The 23,586-nt window shown below is 31.1% G+C and overlaps 2 protein-coding genes across 2 annotated transcripts in view; one reads left to right on the top strand and one right to left on the bottom strand.

Moving 5' to 3' along the window:
• Positions 1-14,059, top strand: part of dyl (dusky-like) — a 50,242-nt gene extending 36,183 nt beyond the window's left edge. Inside the window, exon 3 of the mRNA XM_065506127.1 lies at positions 11,831-14,059. Within this exon, the coding sequence (XP_065362199.1) occupies positions 11,831-13,552 (1,722 nt within the window). The 3' untranslated portion in view covers positions 13,553-14,059. The remainder of the gene's footprint in view (positions 1-11,830) is intronic.
• A 7,823-nt stretch (positions 14,060-21,882) lies between these two features.
• On the bottom strand, positions 21,883-22,851 carry Fdx2 (Ferredoxin 2). The gene is made up of 2 exons (XM_065503556.1): positions 22,564-22,851; positions 21,883-22,484 (listed from the first exon to the last, which is right to left on the bottom strand). Exons 1-2 carry the CDS (start codon positions 22,704-22,706, stop codon positions 22,145-22,147), a joined length of 483 nt encoding a protein of 160 aa, XP_065359628.1. The 5' UTR covers positions 22,707-22,851; the 3' UTR covers positions 21,883-22,144.
• Between the last annotated feature and the right edge of the window lie 735 nt (positions 22,852-23,586).

A 23,586-nucleotide genomic window follows, 5' to 3' on the forward strand; every position in this document is an offset into this window, starting at 1 on the left:
ATTAATTCAACAGTGAATAAAAGCATTTCAATGAAGCTAATTATAATGATTTTATGGAATGAATTGCTGACATTTTTAATTCTGAATCAAGATTTTAGTGAATTAATCTCAAATTAAATTAATTAATTCGAAGCTCTGACCTTAGGGGCATGTACTTTAAGATGGAGAACGATGTTTCTTGTAATTAATAAAAACTTGGTTAGTTCAAAAATTTATTAAGGATCAGAAGAAGTAAATAAATAAAGTAAGTAAAGTTCTTATAGGAGATATTTCATAATTTTTTTTTGAACACCAACATTTCTTCAAGTGCAATTAACATTTATGGTCAGCTCCAACAAAACGGCACATATGTGTTTATTATTCTTGTAGAATACATATTCTTTAATGTACAAAAATAGTTGGAATGAGAAATTAAAATATGTATAGCAATATCAAATGAAGATCTTTTTAAATCAAAACATAATGTGATGATAATCAGAAGAAAAAAATGTGATGATAAAGACGAGATGAACGAAGATGAGTATGAAAAACGATGGCCGTAACACTGTTCGACATTCAGCATTGACCGTTACGCATGCATTTGCAACTTATTTGAACGTACATAGATAGATACATTCATACATACATATGTATGGATGGATGTGTAGACAGTCAGTCAGTCGCACATACAAACGTTGGCATTTACAACCGTTTTAAGCTGTAGTTGAAATCAAAAAAGATAGAAGAAAAAAATATGGTGTGTTGTTGGTCAAGTTTAAATTGTAATACTTCGTGGAATTGAAATGTATTAGACAAATTTGTGTATACACAGTTGATGACATATTTGATGGATTTTTTTGGGGGAAATTAATACAGTTTAACAATGAATATAAACCGTGCGAAGGAAGGAGATTCATTTTCGTTAATTCTTATCTTTGTTTCTGTTAAACCGACTATTCATTAATTATATTTTCATTAATTGAAAATGATCTACACCAAATTTCAATTTCGCGTATTCATTATCTCGTATGAAATGCAGGAAAATGTACATAGGTCAATTGCTTTTAACCTAACAGTCCAGCGACTTTTGAAGTGATGAAATATCACATGACTTGTTCAATATTTTAATTTGGGAACAGAACTTCGAATTAATTAATTAAATTTCAGCTTAATTCATTAAAATCTAAATTCATAATTAAAAAATGTGAGCAATTCAATTCCATAAAACCATTTCTAACAAAACTAATTCTTAAACTTCATTCAAAGGCTTTTAATTGAAAATATTTGGTCAATTCACAAGATCTCCTATCATGTCATAATGTCCTAATATTTCACAATGGTTTAAAATGTTGTTAAAAGGTTATTCGGGAATACAAAATTAGTATTTTAGTAAAATTGTTTTATGCTAAATTCCCAATTTTTAATTTGATAAATTCACTGAAATTTTTTGTTGGGGGATAAGCTAGTTCCTATGCGCATTTCACTGGTTGCTTAGGCCAGATCATCAGGAAACCGTTTCCCAAAAGGCTTTAGAAAAACTGAAGATATTATACAAATAAAACTATAGAGTGTTTGAGAACTCAAGCTTTATTTGTAAAAATATCAAAGCTTAAACAAAACACCAACAATAAACCGTGATTTATCTTTTCTTACATTTCCTTACTACAATTGGTTGGTTTCTTGCCGACACAAACTGTAGTGTGTAATTGTTGTTGCCTATCAAGCAAAAAATATCCTAAAATAATACTAATCTGTATGCTATGTTTATTGTGTTATCACAACCAACCAGCAGACTCTTAAGCCGAACGCCTAAGAGTCTTTTAAGCCGAGGAAACGAGTCGCGAAATGTTAGGACAATATGACATGATAGGAGACCTTGCGAATTGACCAATTGATTGATGAATTAATTCATAATAGACTACATTCATCCTTGGGCTGATTAAATTTTGTTAATTCAAATCGATTCCAAATTGAATGAAAATATTATTTCTTGTTTTGTCTAATTGTAACAGATTTGAATTGAAGCAAAATTTAATCATTCAATAAATATTAAGTTTTTTTTTCTAATGGATTTGAATTAAAGAAAACTTGAATGGTCTAATAAGGAATTAATTCTATGAATTAATTCGTAACGAATTCTGGAATATTATTTTGATTTTGAAAATTTAATTAAGAATTTATTCTTTCGAATCTGTGTTTGGGAATCGAATTATAAATTAATTTTAATTAGGGAAGTGCGTTTAAGCGAATAATCATACATTCTGATTAATAAATATACTGATTAATCGATTAATTATAATAAAATAATTCAATTAATCATAAATTTAAATACTCAAATGTTCTGTTGATGAAATAAGAAATCTGGATGTTGAATTAATCGCACATCCCTAATCTTAATCCAATTCTGTGCTTATTATAATATTTAAAACAGAACAAGTTCATTTGGGTTACTTCCATTACCTGTCACAGAATGTCTTAAAGATTTTCAACACTTAGACCAACGTTACCCCTAAAATACACTTTAAGCTCAACTACCGCTAAATATATTCAATACCGTCACCGATATTCTATAAATAACACTCTGCTACAAAATAACACTTTTTTTCAGAACTTGAAAAGCGACCTAATGGAGGTTGTAGGCCTAGGTGAGGACATACTAAAACCAGTGTTTAAAAAACTAGACTACAAGTAGCAGTAGCAACGAAAAAACACAAGTAGTCTAGTTAAAAAATTAATAAAAACTCGGAGTCAATAATTACTACTACTACTGCTACCTTCACAATTTGGTAGCAGTAGTTGTAGTAGTACTAATAAAAGAAAAATTTAAAAGTAGCAAAGTAATTTAATTTCTGTTGCTACCTTAAAAAAGAAAAAGTGTTGATGTAGCAGTCATTAATTTTTTATTAATTCTGCTACTTTTAAAATTTAGTAGTAATAGAAGTAGCAGTTGAGGTAGTAGAAGAAGTAGCAGTTAAGTAGCAGTTGAAGTAGCAGCTAAGTAGCAGTTGAGGTAGCAATAAAATAAGTCAAAAATAAAAATCTTCAGCCAAAAAAGTATATTATGTGTTGTTGTTGTGAATGTATATTTGTGTAAGTTGGTCGTGTTGTAAACAAAAGTTCGGCTTTTTTGTTATACACACAGAAAACACGATCTTTCTGTTAGCAACACGAACATCTGAGACGAATAAAATCAAATAATTCTTTCAAACTCTCTCAAAACAAAAACAACACACAGTGTTTAATTCTGTCAATTTTGGTGTTATGGCTGAAGATTTTCTTTTTTGACTACTTTTATTGCTACCTTAACTGCTGCATCAACTGCTACTTTACTGCTACCTTAAAAATTAAAACTCGATATAGAGCAGTAGCAATGACTTGTATTTTTATGCTACTACTCCATTTACAATTCATGTTTTATTACTACTGCTCTGTTAAGAGTTTTATATTTTGAAGGTAGCAGTAGTTTTAAAAAAACAAGAAAACGAAAAAAGACAAATGCTACTGCTACCGCTACATACACTTTTTTGAAGCAGTAGTTGTAGCAACAGTTAAAAATTTGTTAGTTATCGTAGCTTTTTAAACACTGACTAAAACCGTTTTCAAAGATTTTAAAACATCCTCAAAATTTTTAGTTATTTTGAAAAAAACTATTTTAGGGTAGGTCGTAGTACTTTAGTACCTCTAACTCACACATTTTTACACAGATTTCAAAATTGTAAACAACTATGGATAAACAAAGAATTAAGCTTTTAAAATGTATATTCCAAAAAAATGGGTAAGTTTTTATAAAAAGTTTCGCTTTACTTTTTATTTTGTTTCGTTAATTTTAAAATTCAACAATAGTTATTTTAATTTCCTATGAAAACCTATTTAGTTTTGTAAAGTGTTTTAAAGGCAATTTTATATATTTAGAATTAGACATTAATTGTTAATATCGGTTTATATTTGCAAAAGTTATTGAAAAAATGTACCTTGTAAATTAAAGATTAAATATTCAAAAAGGTGTTTATGAAAAGTTGAATAACTTTTACAATTTTCATCCGATATGAATAATTAGAACCATATTTTGTTAAGAACTAATTTTTCTTTAAACATTGGTATAAATTTTTATATGCTTTCATATCAGAATAAGCAATAAAAAGCGACTAAAAAAAAGTTGATAAATTGTTTTTTTTTTTTAGATATTCTTAACAAAAATAATACTTATAACATACAAATGTATCAAAAACTGCACGCCATTTTAAAGCGTAATTAGTTTTCTTTCCAAACCAGTTAAAAAATTTAAAGTCGGACAAAAACTACAGGTCGATAAGTCGACGAACATCACTGAAAACGGTGTTTCTGAAATTTTTAGACACAATTTGTAATGTACTCAGTAGGGTGATCGACCCGATTTTTAATAACCGGTTTTTTCTGTAAAGTCGGTTTCGGTTATTTTGAAAAGCTGCACGCCATTTTAAAGCGTAATTAGTTTTCTTTCCAAACCAGTTAAAAAATTTAAAGTCGGACAAAAACTACAGGTCGATAAGTCGACGAACATCACTGAAAACGGTGTTTCTGAAATTTTTAGACACAATTTGTAATGTACTCAGTAGGGTGATCGACCCGATTTTTAATAACCGGTTTTTTCTGTAAAGTCGGTTTCGGTTATTTTGAAAAGCTCAAATTTCGAATATCGAAGAAACCGGTTTATTTACCTCGAATAGGCGGTTTTCTCTAAAAGTGTTTTTTATGAGTTTTAGGCCCGTTTTCTCAATGTATCGACAAACTGCCTGTTACTAAATGTCGACATAAATTTATTAGGCCGATAAACTGTCCGTTAACAATTTTGTTTTTCTCAATATACCGACAGAAAAGATTATTTTCAGTTGGCAATACCTCTCAAAATAGATGTGAAAGTTGGGAACCCTGCCTTCAATTGACAACATGTTTACATAAATCAGCTGTTTAACGTGGCCATCGACAGCCGGAATCTTTTGAAATATTCATTATCCTCCATGTCTGCCAGGTAGTTAGGCCTGGCATGATAAAATTTTTCAGCATTCACTTGGAACTCATGTTCTTCGTGTTCATCCTCCATCAAATTAATGTTAATTGCTCTATTAAACTTTTTTTTATAAAATCTATTTAATTTCGTTTGCAAAAACACAAACACATTATAACTATGAACAGCAGTCAGCTGATTGAATTTATCTGTACGATAAATAAATAATTGGCAGATGAGGTCGGGTTAGCTTTGCGACAGAATAGAAGCAAATGAGACATTGAGAAAACCAAATTTCTTTAATCTGCAGTTTTTCGTTGGGAAAAAAGATAATCACCTAATGAGAAAACGGCCCTTAGTGTATTAAAAACTTTAAAAATATTTAAAATCCAAAAAACTTGTTTAAAACATATACTGCAACTATTTTTAGAAGACTTTTATATTTAGACAAATGTCACAAGCGATCCTACAAGTACACTGAGTGAAAGATCATTTTAAATGTCTAGCATTATAAAAACAAATGAAAAAAAATCGATTTTACTCCAAAGCATTTAAACTGTGTTTTATTCCTAAGATATAATTTTAACCTTCAATTTACTGATATTAAAGATCTTCGGGTAAAATTTTACCCAAATAGAAACCTGACGTAGTTGTTGACATTTGAAATTAAATAAAAGTCATAAAATATCAAAAATATAAACCTCTCATTTTAGAAAAAAATTCCATTTTAATTTCAAAATGGGTAAAATTTACTAACAAAGATATATTGTAGTGCTACAAAAGCTTTGAAAACATTTCACTTAATTGTGCGTAACAAAAATTCAAGATTTTTACTCCAGGTCAAATATGACCCAATGACAACATTTTTTTGTTTGGCAATTTATTTTTCTAAAAATCTAACATAGTTAGATAGATAGACTATCGTCTAGTCTATCAGAGCACCCCATCCAGTTTAAATATCTAGTAATTTATAAACATTTTTCGAAGAAAAGGGCAAATAAATTGCAACATTTTTTTTCCATTTTTAAGTAGTTTATCAAATAAAAATCAAAAATATTTTCTGTTTTTTTTTTTAATTTATTCAAGTAATGAGTATAATTAAAACAAATGTTTGTTAATAAATTTCCTAGAAAATCATATTTGTTTTGCACAAATCCATCCAAAAAAAAATAGTGAAAACTAAGCCATCAAAAGCACCTACTTTATTTAATTGCAGCAAATGAAGACAAATTTTCAATTTTTCAAATTTATTGAACCAAATTCTGTAATTAGTTGGTTGGTTATTTTACGCTCACATGTTGAAAATTCAGTTTGGCCAAATTGTACATGAAATATTTGTTAAAGCAAGCAGCATCAGTAATTATTAATGAAAAATCCAAATAGCAAAAATTTGCTCAATTAGTTAATGTAGAAATGCTTGGGGAGGTGTTTATTGTAATTCAAGTATCTATCTATGTATGAATTGTTGCACTTGCAGATAGTTTTCGTTTTTGTCTACCACAATATGCATTTATACGATTGTATTAATAAATTATTACATTTGTATTTGTAGTTTTTATTTTTTATTCATTAATCTTATTTTTATACATTTGGCATGCTCTAACAAACAACTCATTTATACATAAATGTTGTTGTTTTTTTTATATTTCTCTAGTTTTGGGTTTTTTGTTTTGTAAATTATTATTATTGTTGTTTAATACTCGTATGAATTTAGCGAAAATGCAGTTATGCTCTGATTTGTACCAGTTTCAACTTTCTTTCATTCACTTTATAGAAGAAAAAACTAAAAAATGATTTCAGTTTTTGTTTTCTACTTCAATTTTGTTTGTTCGTTTCTTTACGCAGTTTCAGCTTCTCATTTTATTTGTATCTATATAAATTATACATATGAGTAAATTATTTTAAATATTCTGAAAACTGCAAGATTAATTAATGTGTAAAAAAATCATAAACATAATTTAATTGAAACTGAAATTTTAAAAATATTTTTGATCAAAATTTTGTATTTTTATTCTTATTCGCTCACATAGTTTTCTTAACCCTCTAACCTTCAAGAGTGCCTCAAGGCATGCATTACAAAACACCAATTATCTCAAAAAGTAATTATATATATTTTTTTTAAAAATTTAACTGTGACTTTAGTTACAGATTTGTTAACATTTCCCTCGAAGATCGAAATGCATTCTGACTTTTAGTTTTTGTTCTGTCAGCTGTTTTGTGAGTGATTTCATAATTTTAGTACGTGAAATTTTGTGTAATTTTTTTTTTTAAATCAAAGTTTTTCTGACTTTTAGTCGCTCGATCTATTCGAAATATTTTTTATTAGTTTTTCAATAAAATCGTATCATAATTATTGTTGTTTACACCTAAACCGGCAACAATGCCCTGAGGCACTCTTCACCTTTTTGCACCTGGTTCCTAAACTTAATTTGCAAATTAGTTTCTGATGGCTGTTCTGATTTTATTGGGTCATAATTACCATAAAAAAAATTATTCAACGACTTTTTTTTAGCTTTTTAAAGTTTGCGGGTTAGAGGGTTAAAGAGAGCTTAGAGATTGAAAAATGAGACTTTTTATTAGATACGTTGATGGACAGAATCAATTCTCAAATCCTGCCGACTATTACCGATATTTATTATTCCAATACCTTTCTATACAAAATTGGGCATTGTTTTGCATCATAAGCATATGACTATTTTGAATTGATTGAAATTTTCTATAGGTATATCTTTTAGGGTGGAAGGCTATTTTAGAACTGTATCTTCCGAATCAGTAATAGACTTGTCAAATAATAATATTCACCTCTATTATGTATGTCGTTGTCGACATTAAGTCACGTGGACGACGCTAAAATGGTATTTGCGAAGTCAATATCGATAACAATTGTTAACTATTGACAGCAATTTGCAATTTTCTAAGGCGCGTTAAAGTCGACATTGACAGAAACGAGTCTTTTCTGTCGACACGATATTTGACAACGACTCATACAAAAATTAAAAATAGTTGCGGTTAGAGAAATTAAAAAAAAATAAAATCAACAATGGGAAGCAATTTGAAACCGTAATGGCAGAACGTACAATTTATTTATATTTTATTTTTTTTTCAATTAATTTTAAACATGCTTGGCATGGCAGATTCTGCCATGGTTGGGATGAACTCAGGCTTAAGTCAGTTCTATTGACACATTTCAAATCACTTAAAAAATTTTGCTATTAGCGGAGTTATCTATTGTAAACAAAATAAAAAAAATTATCCTGCCACGTACTATCACAGTGTAAAAAATTATTTCTCCCGGCCTAGTGCCGGCTGCATATGAAATATTTACTAGCGAAGCCGGTGTTCGAAATATTCAAATCATAGCTTATTTTCATTACACTGAAGCTTAAGGATTTGTTTGTTTCACTGGAATCCAATAGAAAAAGGCATTTTTATACGAATAATAAATAAAAATCAACAGCTGTAACGAAATGCATAGGGATGATACTTATTTCTTTTAAATTATCGATAACAAGTCGACATCAACACAACATTAGTTGTGTTCGCGTACTTGATAATTTGTACAAATTATCACTGGATGTTACGGGATTCCGTTCGTGTACTTTTAAAAACTTGTAACGAGAGAGCAAGATAGTGTTAAAAGTGACTGTTCGAAGATAGAGAACATGATATTTTTTACTGGACATTTTTATAAATTGTTGTTCGCGTACTTTTTTTTTGTTACTTTTCAGATTGAGAGTAATTTATTTTTACTCTCTAAAATAATGTTACTGGATATTTTTTACTGGAAAGTACGCGAACACACCTATTGTTAGTAAATACCGCCAAATACTGCCAAAATTTAGCGTCGAGGTGATGTCGATGTCGACACGAAGTGACAACAACTACAAAGTTATGTCGACGTCGACAACGACATACATACATAATAGAGATGATTTTAGATACATATCGCTCATTTGCGGCAATTCAAAAAATCATAGATTCGAGACTGTGAATATTTGACGTGATTTTAATATTCTTTAAAAAACTTTTATCCAAATCGATTAATTGAAAACATAAAGGCTGATGCTTTTGCATTATTTTTAAATAAAATTTTAACCAATAAAATATCCATAAAAACATAAGTTTTAGTCTGTCCGATAATAACAGTAATTTTAGTAAAAAGATTTTTTCATTGGAAATGTTTAAATATCAGTTTGTGTTATGACCTTCATGTCGCTAATGAGAGATATAATGACCTTTTCTGAACCGAAAAATAGGTCAAAAACCCCAAATCCACCCGACTATTACCGTTATTCATTATTAAATGCCCTTTCTATACAAAATTAACCAATGTTTTGCCTCGTTAGTACGTATATAACAATTCAGAATTGATTTAATTGTATAATGAATAAACTATTAAGTTTCTTAAGTGAAATTTGTGTCAATTGTTTTAAAAGCAATAGTCATAGATAAATACACATAGATCGGATACTCTCCTGTCAAAGACCTAACACAGTTGTCAAAGACCATTATTATTTAGACGCACTTTTCTATTATTACCCAAAATCTAAAAGAAACTGATGTTTTTTTTTTGTTACTCAGAGACGAAAAACACAAAATTTTAATATATTTTTCATCAGTACACTTTACATCACGGAAAACACAAAACAAATGAAATTTGATAGTCGATCACAACAGAAGGCTATCAAATAATCAGTAGTCAAATATAAAAAATCAACACTTTTTGATTTTCATCGATCATTGCCTACAACGCGTACGTGTAGCCGAAAAAGAACGACTGCACGCACACAACTGTGTGATTTATATATTTATTTGATCGTCTCCAAGGTGCTTTATAATCCTATTTTGTTATCCGAAACAGAACAAGGCTTCCCCGGTTTTCAGAAGCATATTAACCGTGATCACTTAGTTTCCTCGATTGATCAAGAGTGAATTGAATTTCTTATTGATTTGATTGAAAATATATTTGAGAAATGAGGCAGCTAAAATCGGTTCCAATCGGAGAGAAATATCATACGAACTGAACATATACATATACCAGGAAATATGTTTCTAAAACGGTTTCATAGTTTTTAATAGATCTATATGATATGAATCTTAGTACAATAAAATTGCTCGGAGTTGAATCAAAAGCTATTAAGAGAAAATAGCTTTTGAGGACTTAACCAAACATTTAAGGATCCGAAGTGGGACTTATTGGTAGAAGTATACGGGTCAAGTAAGCTTCGAGCATGTAGTCAAATTATGATCTGAGCAGATATTTGCTCACAGAGAAAAGAGATTCCGAATTTGTTGCCAATCGAATGATTCCGTTGCACACATAGAATTTTTTGGTTATATCAACAGAAAGACACTTGATAAAGAAGAATTTCGGTTGAAGCAACCAAACTTTTATTACCCCTTCTAAAATTGTGTAGCCACAACTGTAAAATTCGGTCACTAAGATAGAATAGAATCATAAGATTGGCAACAAATTCGGTTGATATCAGGAATCTGTTTTCTCTGTGCTGGTTTACTGTCGGTAAAAAAAACCAGGATATTCTCATCGAATTTGACCGAAACTGCAGCCTGAATAACATTACATTAAAGCAGACCCTCATTCGAAATCGGGGAATGTAAAAGCTCCAGTCTCAGATATGGACCCATCGGTATAGATCTCGAACGTGTCTCCGATTAGAGATGACCGGCCCGTGATCGATAGTGGAAAACGTCTGTTAAGGAAAGTTTCACACATCATGGAATAAGTTTCACGAGCAAGAAATTAATGGAATAAACGTTTTCTGAAAACTGAAGCATTTCCCATAGTAGATATAATAAATCTATTTGTCAGAAGTCTCCCTATGAAGCGACAATAATATATAATCGGGTATATGTCGTCAAATATTTAACCAATATGAACGTAACATAATGTGATCATACGAGCTGATATTGTGAAACAAAATGTGTGTTGCTTTCAATTACTTAGAAAGAAAAAAGTCTTCCCATAAAACCCTGAAATTACTAAACAATTCAACACAATATTAAACAAATAATCAAAGTAATAGACGAAAATGACTTTTGTGATTTTCAACAATAAATATAAAAGATTTTACATAACACAACTAATGAAATAATAAAGAAAAACCATTTAATAAAACAAAATCTCATTAAACAACCGATGGAAACATGTTTTATGTTTTTAGTTTTGTTGGTAAATTGCACAATGGCTCATATGACCTCATCATTTACATGTTACACTCAACCATAATAAATATCTGTAAATCATTTATTTGAGATCTTTTGCTAGCAACAACAAAGCCTGTTAATGTTTAACATTTTAACACAATTATTTAACAAAAAAATGGTTTAAATTTAAAATCATTAAATCAAAAAACAAAATACATATGACGGATATTACATAATGGCCCAACCAAGCATTAATACAGATAAACTCAGCACGCAGTCAGATACTCGTATGTTCAAAATACATTCAAAAAATTTGTTTCTACCTGTATGATTTGAAAATTTCAACATCTTATAAAACAGACTCATACCAGATTTTGTTTGTACGCTTTTGTTTACGAAAAATGTTTTACAAGTTTTAATAAATTGTTTATAAATCTCTAGGAAACATTATAAAATTACTTAATTTGATGTTTTTTCATGGATTTCATAATCAAATGTTACGCTAGTTTAACTTTAATCAAAATCAAAACTTTCTACAAGGTTTGAAGTCAAAATACCTTAAATTGTCATTTGTATTTATTAAACATTTTATATAATAAATAGTAGTAGCAATAGCAATTTATAATTACTATTCTTTACCTTAAAATAATAATCGAACATGCGAATGATAATTAATTTAACTTTTATTATCTTTTCTTACAGAATGCCTACTGCGATGGACCACATGTGGATTCAGCTTCTCTGCCTTTGGAACACAGATCCGTTTATGGAGCACCTGCACCCTCACCAGGATATGGTGCACCACAAACAGCATTAGCAGCAGGACCTAGCAATGACATCTCAGACGAAGCCTGGCCGTTGGCGTCAACAAACGACAGTCCCCAGATTAAACACTTGCAAGTGCAGTGTGAAAAAACTCATATGCGTGTGAATATTGAATTCGATCGTCCCTTCTACGGTATGATATTCTCGAAGGGCTTCTACAGTGATCCCCACTGTGTGCATTTGAAACCCGGCACTGGTCACTTGAGTGCCACTTTTGAGATATTCCTTAACAGTTGTGGCATGACCAGTTCGGCGAATCATAATGCTGCTGGTTATGGTGCACCCACACCATCGGGTAGTTATGTGGAGAATACCATCATTATTCAGTATGATCCCTATGTGCAAGAAGTCTGGGATCAGGCCCGTAAATTGCGTTGTACTTGGTATGATTTCTATGAAAAGGCTGTGACTTTCCGTCCATTCCAAGTCGATATGTTGCATGCGGTAACGGCCAATTTCTTGGGTGATAATCTGCAATGCTGGATGCAAATTCAAGTGGGTAAAGGTCCCTGGGCCTCTGAGGTCTCTGGTATTGTGAAGATTGGTCAAACTATGACCATGGTCTTGGCCATTAAGGATGACGAGAACAAATTCGATATGTTGGTGCGCAACTGTGTGGCACATGATGGCAAACGTGCGCCCATACAATTGGTGGATCAAAATGGTTGCGTGGTGAGACCAAAGATTATGAGTAAATTCCAAAAGATTAAAAACTTTGGACCTTCTGCTTCCGTGGTGAGCTTTGCCTACTTCCAGGCCTTTAAGTTCCCCGATTCCATGAATGTTCACTTCCAATGTGTTATCCAAGTATGTCGCTACAATTGTCCCGAACCTAAGTGCGGTCCCAGTCTGGGCGGTGCTGACTATGGTGTACCACAAATCGGTGGCAATGCCTTATCATCGGAATATGGTCCACCAGAAGCTTATGAACGCGGAGATTTCGGTTTAGGTGGCATACCACCAGCAGCATATCCCGATCCCAGACATCCAACGGCCGATGTTACTGGAGCTTACTCCGAAAACCAACCTGATGTTGTTCCCTCGCCACAAGCTCAAACTGCTGGCGCCGAATCTGGACCATCTAGCTCCCAGTCTCCCGCCCAAAATATCAATGAATTGCATATGCCACCTCCCCCACTACCCGGTCAATCTGGCCAATACAACACAGTTAAGCGTAAAGATGATATAGAAGGTGGAAATTTAGTTAGCCTCGGTGGACGTCCTCGTTCCGTAGAGGGTCTAGACGATTTGCGTGGCGTGCGCAGACGTCGTGATACCATCGATATTGTTGTTAAACCCCGTATCTATAAGCGTGATACCCAAGAAATGACCGATGTCAATACGAGTCGCATTATTCAAGTCGTTGCTCCCGGTGACGTTAACTTTGCTCTAAACAGCAATGCCAACAATGAAACAGTGGTCATACAGTCAGCCCGCAATGCTGATCCAGAAACGATTTGTATGTCTGTGCCCAGTTTCGTGGGTGGACTTGTTATGCTCTTACTTGTTTTGGCTGTTGCCTCCCTAGTCGCCGCCTTCTTGTTTGTACGCGTACGGCATTTCGATCGTAAAGGAGCTCCCATGGGTTATCATAACTAATAGTCCTCTCATAGTTAGTGATGTTATTTCCTAAATCTCCTCCCACGTTTCACTTCACCAATAAGCAGTATAGATACCAATAATGAAAACTTAAGAACGGCGTTCTCTACGAGAGTATTTGTTTCGTGCGTTTAGAACGTTTTCCCAAATCTGTGTTTTTCATACGATTACATTTATTTATTTATTAATTTATTTATTAGCATCAAACATTTTCCACCTTCCGCCTTTACAAATAAATTAGTTGTTATACTTTGCATTTCGGTTTAACAATCTATTTAAATCCATTTTACCTCTAATAAAAACAAAACAAAAAAGTAGTGAAGTCCTTTTTTTCTTTCAACTTTAAAATCAAGAAAAGGATTTCTTTTATTATTTATGTATGTGTGTAATTTATTTATTATTTAACTTAATTTATTATTTTGTATTATTTATTTCCGTTCTGATTTTTTTTTATTTATTTAAGTAAGTTTCGAAAAATTTAACGAATAAAGCAAGTAAAAAACGAAATTATATAAAATATATAAAAAAAAAAAATTGTGTTTTTATTAAATATGTCGACAATGGAAATAGATAGAAACCACAAAATACTCCAAAATAATAGTTAGGATCATAGAGAATAGACATAGAGCGGAAACTCTGCTGTCAAAGACCTAACTCAGTTGTCAAAAACCTAAGTGGTTAGAATATATTAGTAGAAGAAACTATGTGAAAACTATCTCTAATTGAGATATTAACTTGAAATTTTTTTGTAAGACCAAAAATTAACTTATCTAAACAAAAATATATAACTCGGAATAAATGTGGATCAAATTGTTCCTAATATTATTGTTCCTAATGTTATAATATTAAAATTTTTATACAAATTTTAGTTTTAGAATGTCAATAAATATGTAATATATAATAAAATCTTTATTTATTTATTAACAAAACTCAATGAAATGTTCAACGTTTTTTAAAATTGTCATTCTAAATAACAAAATGTAAAAAATCTTGTCAATGTTAATCCTGCAATTCCTAAAAATTGGAGCGAAAATCCCAAAAATGGTATTTTTTACAATTTTTCCCATAGGATCCACATTTCCTTCGGGGCTGGGAAAATGCTTTGGGGATAAATAGGGAACATATAGAGGTTTCCAAAGCTGCTTCCCGTTTTTTGATCCCAGCTATGGGATTTTAGAACATGTGGCACAAATTTTAAATTTCTATAAAAAATAGGTCACATTCTGAAGGGCGATATACTCAAAAAATAGGACAACTTTTTTATACCAAAATAATCTTCGTAAAGATACCTTATAGAAAAATATAAAATTGTTATAAGTTCTTAAAGAAAGTTTATTTTTAATAAAAAAAAGAATTAAGTCACCTTTTCGGCAAAAAAACAGTAAAAATTAACTATTTTTTGAATATTTAAATTGAAAATCGTTTATTTTTGGATCCAAGATTGATATTGCTCTGAAATCTTTTGTGTGTTATTCGTAATTCAGTTTTCTAACCAACAAAAAAATTCGAGTCCATTCGGTCCAAAAGTCCGACCTATATTTTTAAAAAATGCGAACCAAGGTATAGCAAAATTTTAAAATTTCAATTTTGAAATGCTTATAACTCGGGAATTAGATAAATAATAAAGAGATAAAAAGCACACGCAAGCATGTTTTTTCAAGACATAGCCGAGGGCTTTCCAAAAATATAAAAAACATTGAAATCGGATGTAAAACAAAAAAATTGCACGTTTTTAAAAATTTTACATGTCGAAGGTACCCAACTTTGAGCTCCCATAGCGCCGCCCCTGGATCATTTGTAGAACCTATTTTAATAACATAAACTCAAATACCCCTTGGCTACGCCCATGTCAAATGGGCGTTTAGAAATGCCATGTTTATTTCCAAAAAAATTTGATTCTGCCCCACTGTGCGCCGTTAAATTGTCACTCACTTCACGTCGCCTTAAAGATTAATAGTCTCTGGAATATAGTCTCTGGAAAACTGCGGAAAATATACTTCAGAACGGAGAATGGGCAAAAAATTCTTCAGAAAAAATCGAAGCATGTGCCAATCACTTGGAGAATGTATTAGTGATAGTCATAAATAATGTGGTGCCAGCCCCAATAAAATTCCGTTTCTCTACCGTAAAGACGACAATAGAAGTCTAAAGGCTAGAAAGTCACCTGGTATAGATAAAATTACTACCACGATGATAAGTAATCTACCCAACTCAGCACTGAGAATTATTTTGTTCATAATTAACTCAATACTCATGGAAAACATCTGAGGTAGTTATAATACCAAAACCGGGAAAATATGTCACTCAAGTGACATCATACCGTCCCATTAGCCTGTTGTCAATATTCTCAACACTTTTTGAAAAGTACTAAGTATAAGGCTCTCAAGTAAGAGCCTTATACTTAGTAAACCGTAAAGAAATTTACATTATTCCTGACCAGCAATTTAGTTTCTGAAGGAAGCAGAATAGGTACATCGGATAACTATTCTTATTCGGAAAACCTTCGAGAGCAATCAGTATTGCTCTGCATTATTTATTGACATTTCTCAAGATTTCGATAAAGTCTGGAAAAATGGATTAATACACAAAATTACTAGATTACTACCTGCGAATGTACATAAACTACTTACAAATTACATACAATAAATTTATTTCCAAATCAGATCAAAAGATGTAATCTCTTCACGTCGAAAAACATCCGCTGGTGTAACACAGGGAAGTATTCTAGGGCCGTTCCTATATATTTTATGTACTGCCGAAATGGCTGGGCAAATGGAAGATAAAAGACAATGCAACAAAATGTACTCACAGATGAGAAAGAACAGAGCCATGTGAGATATCTCGGTATCTAAATAGAAATAATTGAATATCTGGAAAATTATAATAATAATTTAATAGTTATTTTTATGTAAAAACTTGCTAACTCCATGATTTTTTTAAAAAAACATGGTAACTCCATTTCATAAAAAAACAGAAAAATTAGAAGTTTAAAACGACGCACGTTAGGTTCAAATGGTATAAAAGTGGCGATTAATTGAAAATTAGGAATAAAGTTTTTATAATAAATTTTGGTACAGGGTAAAAGTAGATAAAATTCTACATCACTAGCTGTAAAAATAAAACAAATAAGTTGTTTAGTTTCTTTTCAGTGAGCGGTCAAAGTTAGCAAATTATTGCTGTTTTTAAAAAAAGTGAAAAAATTGGAAATTTTTACAATTCAAGGGATTATTGTTAGTGTTAAATTTATTAAATGTAAATCTTTTATAATGGAACCTTCAACATCAGGTATTAAAGTATATACTATAGTAACATTTTTTTTTTTTTATAAAAATTATGTGTATATATTTTTAATAATTTTTTTAAAAAAGGTCCAAAATTGGGATAATTTCCGCATCTAATGGACCACAAGTATTAAGTTAGTAATAGTTGAAATTAGTTTTATAGATTTTAGAATAGTATAGGATATCAGCTTATATTTAAGAAGAAAAAAAGTCGAGACAATGCCCGCCCATTTTTTTTATTTTCATTTTTGTGTAAAAACTCTGGTTGTCATTTATTTAACAAGACCAGTAACATACTGGCCTGCTGATCCTAAAAAAATTCCTGATCTCATAGACTTTGCCATAACAAAAAATATTAATCGAAATTCAATATCTACAGAAATGTCATATGATTTACAGTGCCGAACTTAAGTATTGGCACAGGATGCTCATTGTACTTTAAGGTCGATTTAAAGGCCATATTGTTGACATTTTTAATAAAAAAATATATTTATCAGATAGATTGATGAATTTCCTACAAAATACCACCAACTATATTTCAACAATTTTGCAATATTATTTACTAATAATAAAAAGACGAAAAATTCCCCATTTCCGTCGAACAAAACTATTGGCACATTTAACCAGATTCTTCAAATTTTATCAATCTATCCACTTTTTGTTCATAAAAAATGCCATTTTATCTTCTTTTATTTAACAGTCTTCGTTTCTAAAACTGTTAATGTCAATTTGTAAAAAATTTGCCCAATAATTATCAATTTTGCTGAAAATTGCTAACAAAAAAAAGGAAACAACAGAATCTGAGCGCAAAATCATTTTTCACTTGCACAATCAAGGAAAATCGTATGCTGAGATTGTAGAGGAGCCGTTTTACAATTCGGTGTATCGTGCAACGTTTTAAGGGAGCATCAACAATTGAAAGTGCTAAATATACAGGTCGTCCTAGATCGTTAAGTGAGCGTAAATGCAGCCATATAATCAAAAAGGTCAAGTTATGTCCAAAAATATCTTTAACAGAGGTTGCTGCAGAGATTAAAGAAGAGTTTGGGAAAGAAGTTCACGCAGCAATAGCCAGAAGAGTGCTCTAGAAGACAAACTATAGTTGTCGTATTGCTAGACGTAAACCATTTATTTCATCTGTGAACCAAAAGAAGCGTTTAGAATATGCCGTTTAGGAATTTACGTAAGCCACATGATTTTTAGCACCAAGTGCTACTCTCTGATGAAAGCAAAATTAATAATTTTCGCTCTGATGGCCGTCAAACGGTATGGAGAAAACCCAATAAAGAGCTGGAAAAACAAAATATTGCTTCAACAGTAAAACATGGTGCTGGAGAGGTAATTGTGTGGGGTTGTATGTCCGCTGCAGGGGTTGGAGAGCTGGTGTTCATTGACGAAATAATGGACAAAGTGAAATATATGGATACACCTCAGAAAAAGTGCAGAAAAGTTAATTTTACCATTTTCTTTCACTTTTCAAAATGACAATGACCCCAAAAATTCGGCTATACTAGACGTATGTGGCTTTCATACAATATTTCGCATGCCCTACTACACCCTCCACAATCTCCGGATCTCAACCCAATGGAGCATCTGTGAGAAGAGCTAGATAAGCGAGTGAAAAAGGAATTAGTTGAAGAATGGCAAAGTATTGGATCAGATATCACAAACAAGTTGGTGGATTTATGCCTAAGCTACTCGAGGCAGTTATAAAGCAAAAATCACTTGCAACTATATACTAAATTTTGCAATGTTGCTTCCTAAATCAAATGTTTTTTTAGCTTTTAATGAAGTGTGCCAATAATTTTGTTCATTGAAATGAAGTATTTTTTATGTTGTTTTGTTATTAATAAATAGTGGTATTAAATTGTTGAAATGAAGTTGGTTATATTTTATAGGAAATTCAACAGTCTATCTGGTAAATATATTTTTTTATTAAAAATGTCTACAATACTGCCTCTAAATAGACCTTAAAGTACAATGAGCATTCTGTGCCAATACTTAAGTTCGGCACTGTATCTTCTGATCATTCCCCAATTATAGTAATCTTATTACGAGAGGACTAACATTTCAAAATTTCATACTGAGACATATTACTTTAAAACAAATTGGCTTAAATATAAAAAATATATAAGCAGTCATATTCACACAGATCTTTGTATTAAGTGTGAGGAAGATGTAGATAAAAGTGTCAATGACTTTACGTCATTAATTGTATCGGCTCTAAATCATTCAAAGAGTCAAATATTTCCTAAAACTGATATGCACATTTCCAACTCAGATATTGAACGACTTCTTTTAGAAAAGAGAAAACTCAGAAGAGAATGGCAACAAAATAGATCACCTGCTGCAAAGCAGAGGCTGTCTGCTGCTAGTAAAAATCTGAAAAAAGCCCTTCAATTAGAAGAGGATCGCAGAAATAGAAATTACATTCAAAGTTTGACAAATACCAAACACACAAATTTTTCCCTTTGGAAGGCAAGCCCTTTAAGGAAAGCTGACGGACCTGGGCTCGCAGCACGGAGGAAAAGGCTAAAATATTTGACTTAAGTACAGTCTTTCAACAAAACTCGCCAACAATTGTTTCTGAACTTGAAGAGCCACCTGTGTCAACATTATCTAATGATGACATATTAGCTATAAGCCCAGAAGACATTAACGAAGTAATCAAGGATAATATTGTTACGAAATTGTACTTGAATTCAAATATAACGGTTTTAAGGGCTGATTTAAAAGTAGCATAATGCTTTCAAATAACAGTGCTGTAATGGCAGACTGTAACATATCTGTGGGCATTGTTAAATAAAAGCTTTCAGTTGATTTGATCGTAAGTTGGCAACGCTGTATTCGAATATTCAGTTAAAGAACATTGTAGAAAGTACACCACAGATGGCGTATGATCTAGAATATTCGAACTTTGACAGTTAAAGAGCTTTCTAGATGGTAATGCAGTGTTATAAATAGTGGCAGAGGTTGAAGTCGTGAGTGAGTTTATCAGAGACGCTTTTCGAATAAACATCATCTGAGTGCCTTAAAGTGTGTTGTGTTTTTCAAGTAAATTCGTGTACATTATAAATTATGTCTGTAATTCTGAAAATTTATAAACGTGTATAAAAAAAACATTGAGTGGCTATTTAATTCTGTTGTTGTTGTACATTTTAAAGAAATAAAGAGTTGTTACAATTTTCAAACTACTAAACGGCTTTTATTTGCAATCAAAAGTATCCGGTTTATTTAAAGGAAATAAACCAGCGTTTTGAAAAGGTTAAAACGTAACAATATAATATTAAAAAATCACCTGGAAATGATTCTGTTACACCTACTATGATTAAAAACGTACCGAGTGTGGCAATAATTGTGCTGTCTACAATATTTAATGCGATCGAGCTCCAAGAAAAGGAGCTCGATCTGTGATTTTCTGAACAAAAATGGATTTTTTATATAAAAACTCAAAATATCTAAATTTGCAAATAACTTGGCAATAAGCGTTTAATCAAGAAAAGCAACTCGATCTGTGATCACTCATATTTCTCACAAAAAATCGATATTTTATATAAAAACTTTAATATCTAAATTCCCTAATAACTTGGCCAATAAGCGTTTAATCAAGAAAGCAGCTCGATCTGTGCTCACTCATATTTCTGAACAAAAATTGATTTTTTATATAAAAACTCTAAATATCTAAATTTGCTAATAACTTAGCCAATAAGCGTTTAATCAAGAAAAAGAGCTCGATCTGTGATCACTCATACTTCAGCCCAAAATTCGATTACTTATATAAAAACTCAAAATATGTATGTATATTGACTTACATGTTTTCTGTTGTTGCTGGACTTAGGTTTTTGACAACAGACTTAGGTTCTTTGTCACTCAGTAACGCTTCTATGTATACATATTTTATTTATGACCTAAGATTCATTGTACATCAAACATAACCCAAACCTATATGAATAAAAATTATCTTTCAACAATACGTTTTTTTTTTCTTTTTAACTATTTTTACCCATTTCAAACCGCTTCTCTCAAATTCACAAATCGAAAACAGGCATTTTTTTTAATTTGGATAAAATTGTATCTTATATGAGAAGTGGGCGTAGCAGTTGTCCAATTCCGCCCATTTTTCTACATAAGTTTTGAAGTTAGGCTTATACCAAAATGCGTGAATGTACCTTTATTTATTACCGAGTTATGAATTTTGATAAGCTAGAATGTCAAAACCTAAAAACCTTGTGTGAAATCTTGTTCAAATTTAAAAAAAAAATATAATTTTTTTTGCATTAATTGGAACAATTTAAGAAAAAAAAGAATAGCGGAGTTCACTATTAAGTGCCAATGGTCTAGCATCATCGCAAATGTAAAATTTTACATTTAATATATTTTCAAATGGAATTTGCTTACTATGAAGTATTCGGGTTTTCAAATTCTCATAAAATGTAACCACAAACAGATTTTAACCTCTACTGAAAATTTAATACCCTCTTGTTGATCAAGTGCGATATGATTTTATACAAATTATTTAAATACCAACGTCAATGTATCCCATATAGACAGTAATTGTCACAAATGTCTGATCACTTGGCTAATTGCAATTGATATATTTTGAGTCATTTGGCATATATTTAACCAGTATGTGAATCCTATGCTTTGACTACTTTGGACCAGGTATCAGAATGTCTCTTTGTAAACCAAAAGGCCCAATTGGACCCCAGCTTAGGACATGCACGTGTTAAAATAACTAGTCATGTAGCAAGTTATGTAAGTAGTTGTCACCCAAAATTATGGGTAAATCACACTAGTTCGGGACAGTCACCTAGAACTGCTGGGTTAATTTTTTCGCTCTCAGGTACCTATGTAGTTGTCATCTACGGCCCCTAATACAACCAACTACAGTAATAAGTACTTTTTAATTGATAAGACAAGCATTAAGTATCCACCATGATTTTGTGAAAAATTATTATCATTAAACAATTCGGTGATTAGATTTGGTCAAATTACACAATAAAAACAAAATATTGCAACAAAACTAAAAAAAAACTGCATAATCACTAATTTACGGCAGTATGCATGACTTACTGGTTAAAAAAAATACATTTATTTGTTTGTACAACTTTAAACTAAACAAAATATATTAATAGATTAACAGAAAATGCCCTAATTAATTTGAAATTTTAACTATGTAGGTATATAAAATTTAAATAAAGAACAGCACCTTAATAAAATAGTTTTTAAAATGTCTACATTTTAAACCCGAGATTTGTTTGTTTTTAAAACTTTCTCTTTATTTTTTGGCCGTGCGGTTGTTGTTCAAATGTTACGCACTACGTGCATCATTGATCGTAGCAGGAACATGTACCTCCAGACCTTCCAAGTCTTTGCTTAATATAATTTGACAACCTAAACGAGACGTGTCTGTCAAATCGTACGCTAAATCCAACATATCCAACTCTTCATCACTGGGCTTTTCGGGTAGTTTATTGTAATCTTCTGGTTTGAATATTAAATGACAAGTAGAACACGTCAGTGTTCCTTCGCAAGCACCGAAACCATCTAAATCAATGTTGTTGTTGACAATAACATCCAACAATGAATCTCCCACTTTGCCCTTACTTTTAATCTTTTCACCATTGGCTCTGACAAATGTTACATTGATACTAGAAGCAAAAAGAGGCACACATTTAGAATATACACGCACTTTATTCATAAAAATTTAATCATATCAAAATCTCTTACTCTTGTTTCAGGGTCAGACCCACTGTAAAATTGCGCACACTTTGTTTATGTAGTTGTTGCCATCCTTCCGGTTTGCTCAAGACCGTTCTTACTGATCGTCTTATAAGCAAATTTGTACATTTAAAAGTCGTTTTAAAAGCCATTATTTATTTAATTAAACTATATTGTTCGTTGACGGGAAGGGCTATTATCTAATAACACAGAGTACACCAACTTTCTATCACACAATTGATAATCAACTACCTTAATATTATTGTAGTGGCATCCAGAAAAAATGAATAAATGAAATACATAAATATTAACATATGAACAAGAGTGTCTCTCTCTCAAGTGTCAGAAAAAGTGTAGTATCGTGGAAACGTATACCAGAAATGACGTAACGTAATCAAATGTTTCAGAAACAGGGTGTTTCACATGTGATTTAAAAAATAATCGATTCTATTTGGCATTTTTAAAGACATGATTTTAAAAGAGATTTTTGACACAACAAGTACTAAAACAAAATGTATAAGAAAACGATGTAAGAATTATTATGTTTGTTATTGTTATTTCAATATGTACTTTATTTTCATAATTTGATCTTCTAAAAATGGCTGGATATGAGAAAATTAAAAAAAACACCTAAAAAAATTAATAAAAAAAATTAATATTAATTAAAAAGTCAACATTTGGCAGGGACACCTCGTAAAACTACGCAAGAGAAGATAATTTAATAACAAGAGTGTTTAAAAGAAATTCATTAAAATTACATTATCAATAATCTTTAATTGGAAATTAGTTCTCGAACTGTTAGCCGTAGGGTAAATGTTGCTATAGCCCCGTCTTCTATGTATATAAATATAATGAAATACTAACCCCCAAATTTCTTAATACTTGGAAGTTTTCATTGTATTTTCAACCCCGGTAAATGTCACTAAAGTGATAATCGACTCACGTAAAATTACTAGGGAAGTATAAATTAACTAATAACATTATGAGCAGGAACATATGAATTGAAACAACAAGGTGATTCAAAATCATTTA

Source organism: Calliphora vicina, chromosome 3, assembly GCF_958450345.1.
Source record: "Calliphora vicina chromosome 3, idCalVici1.1, whole genome shotgun sequence".
Classification (NCBI taxonomy): domain Eukaryota; kingdom Metazoa; phylum Arthropoda; class Insecta; order Diptera; family Calliphoridae; genus Calliphora; species Calliphora vicina.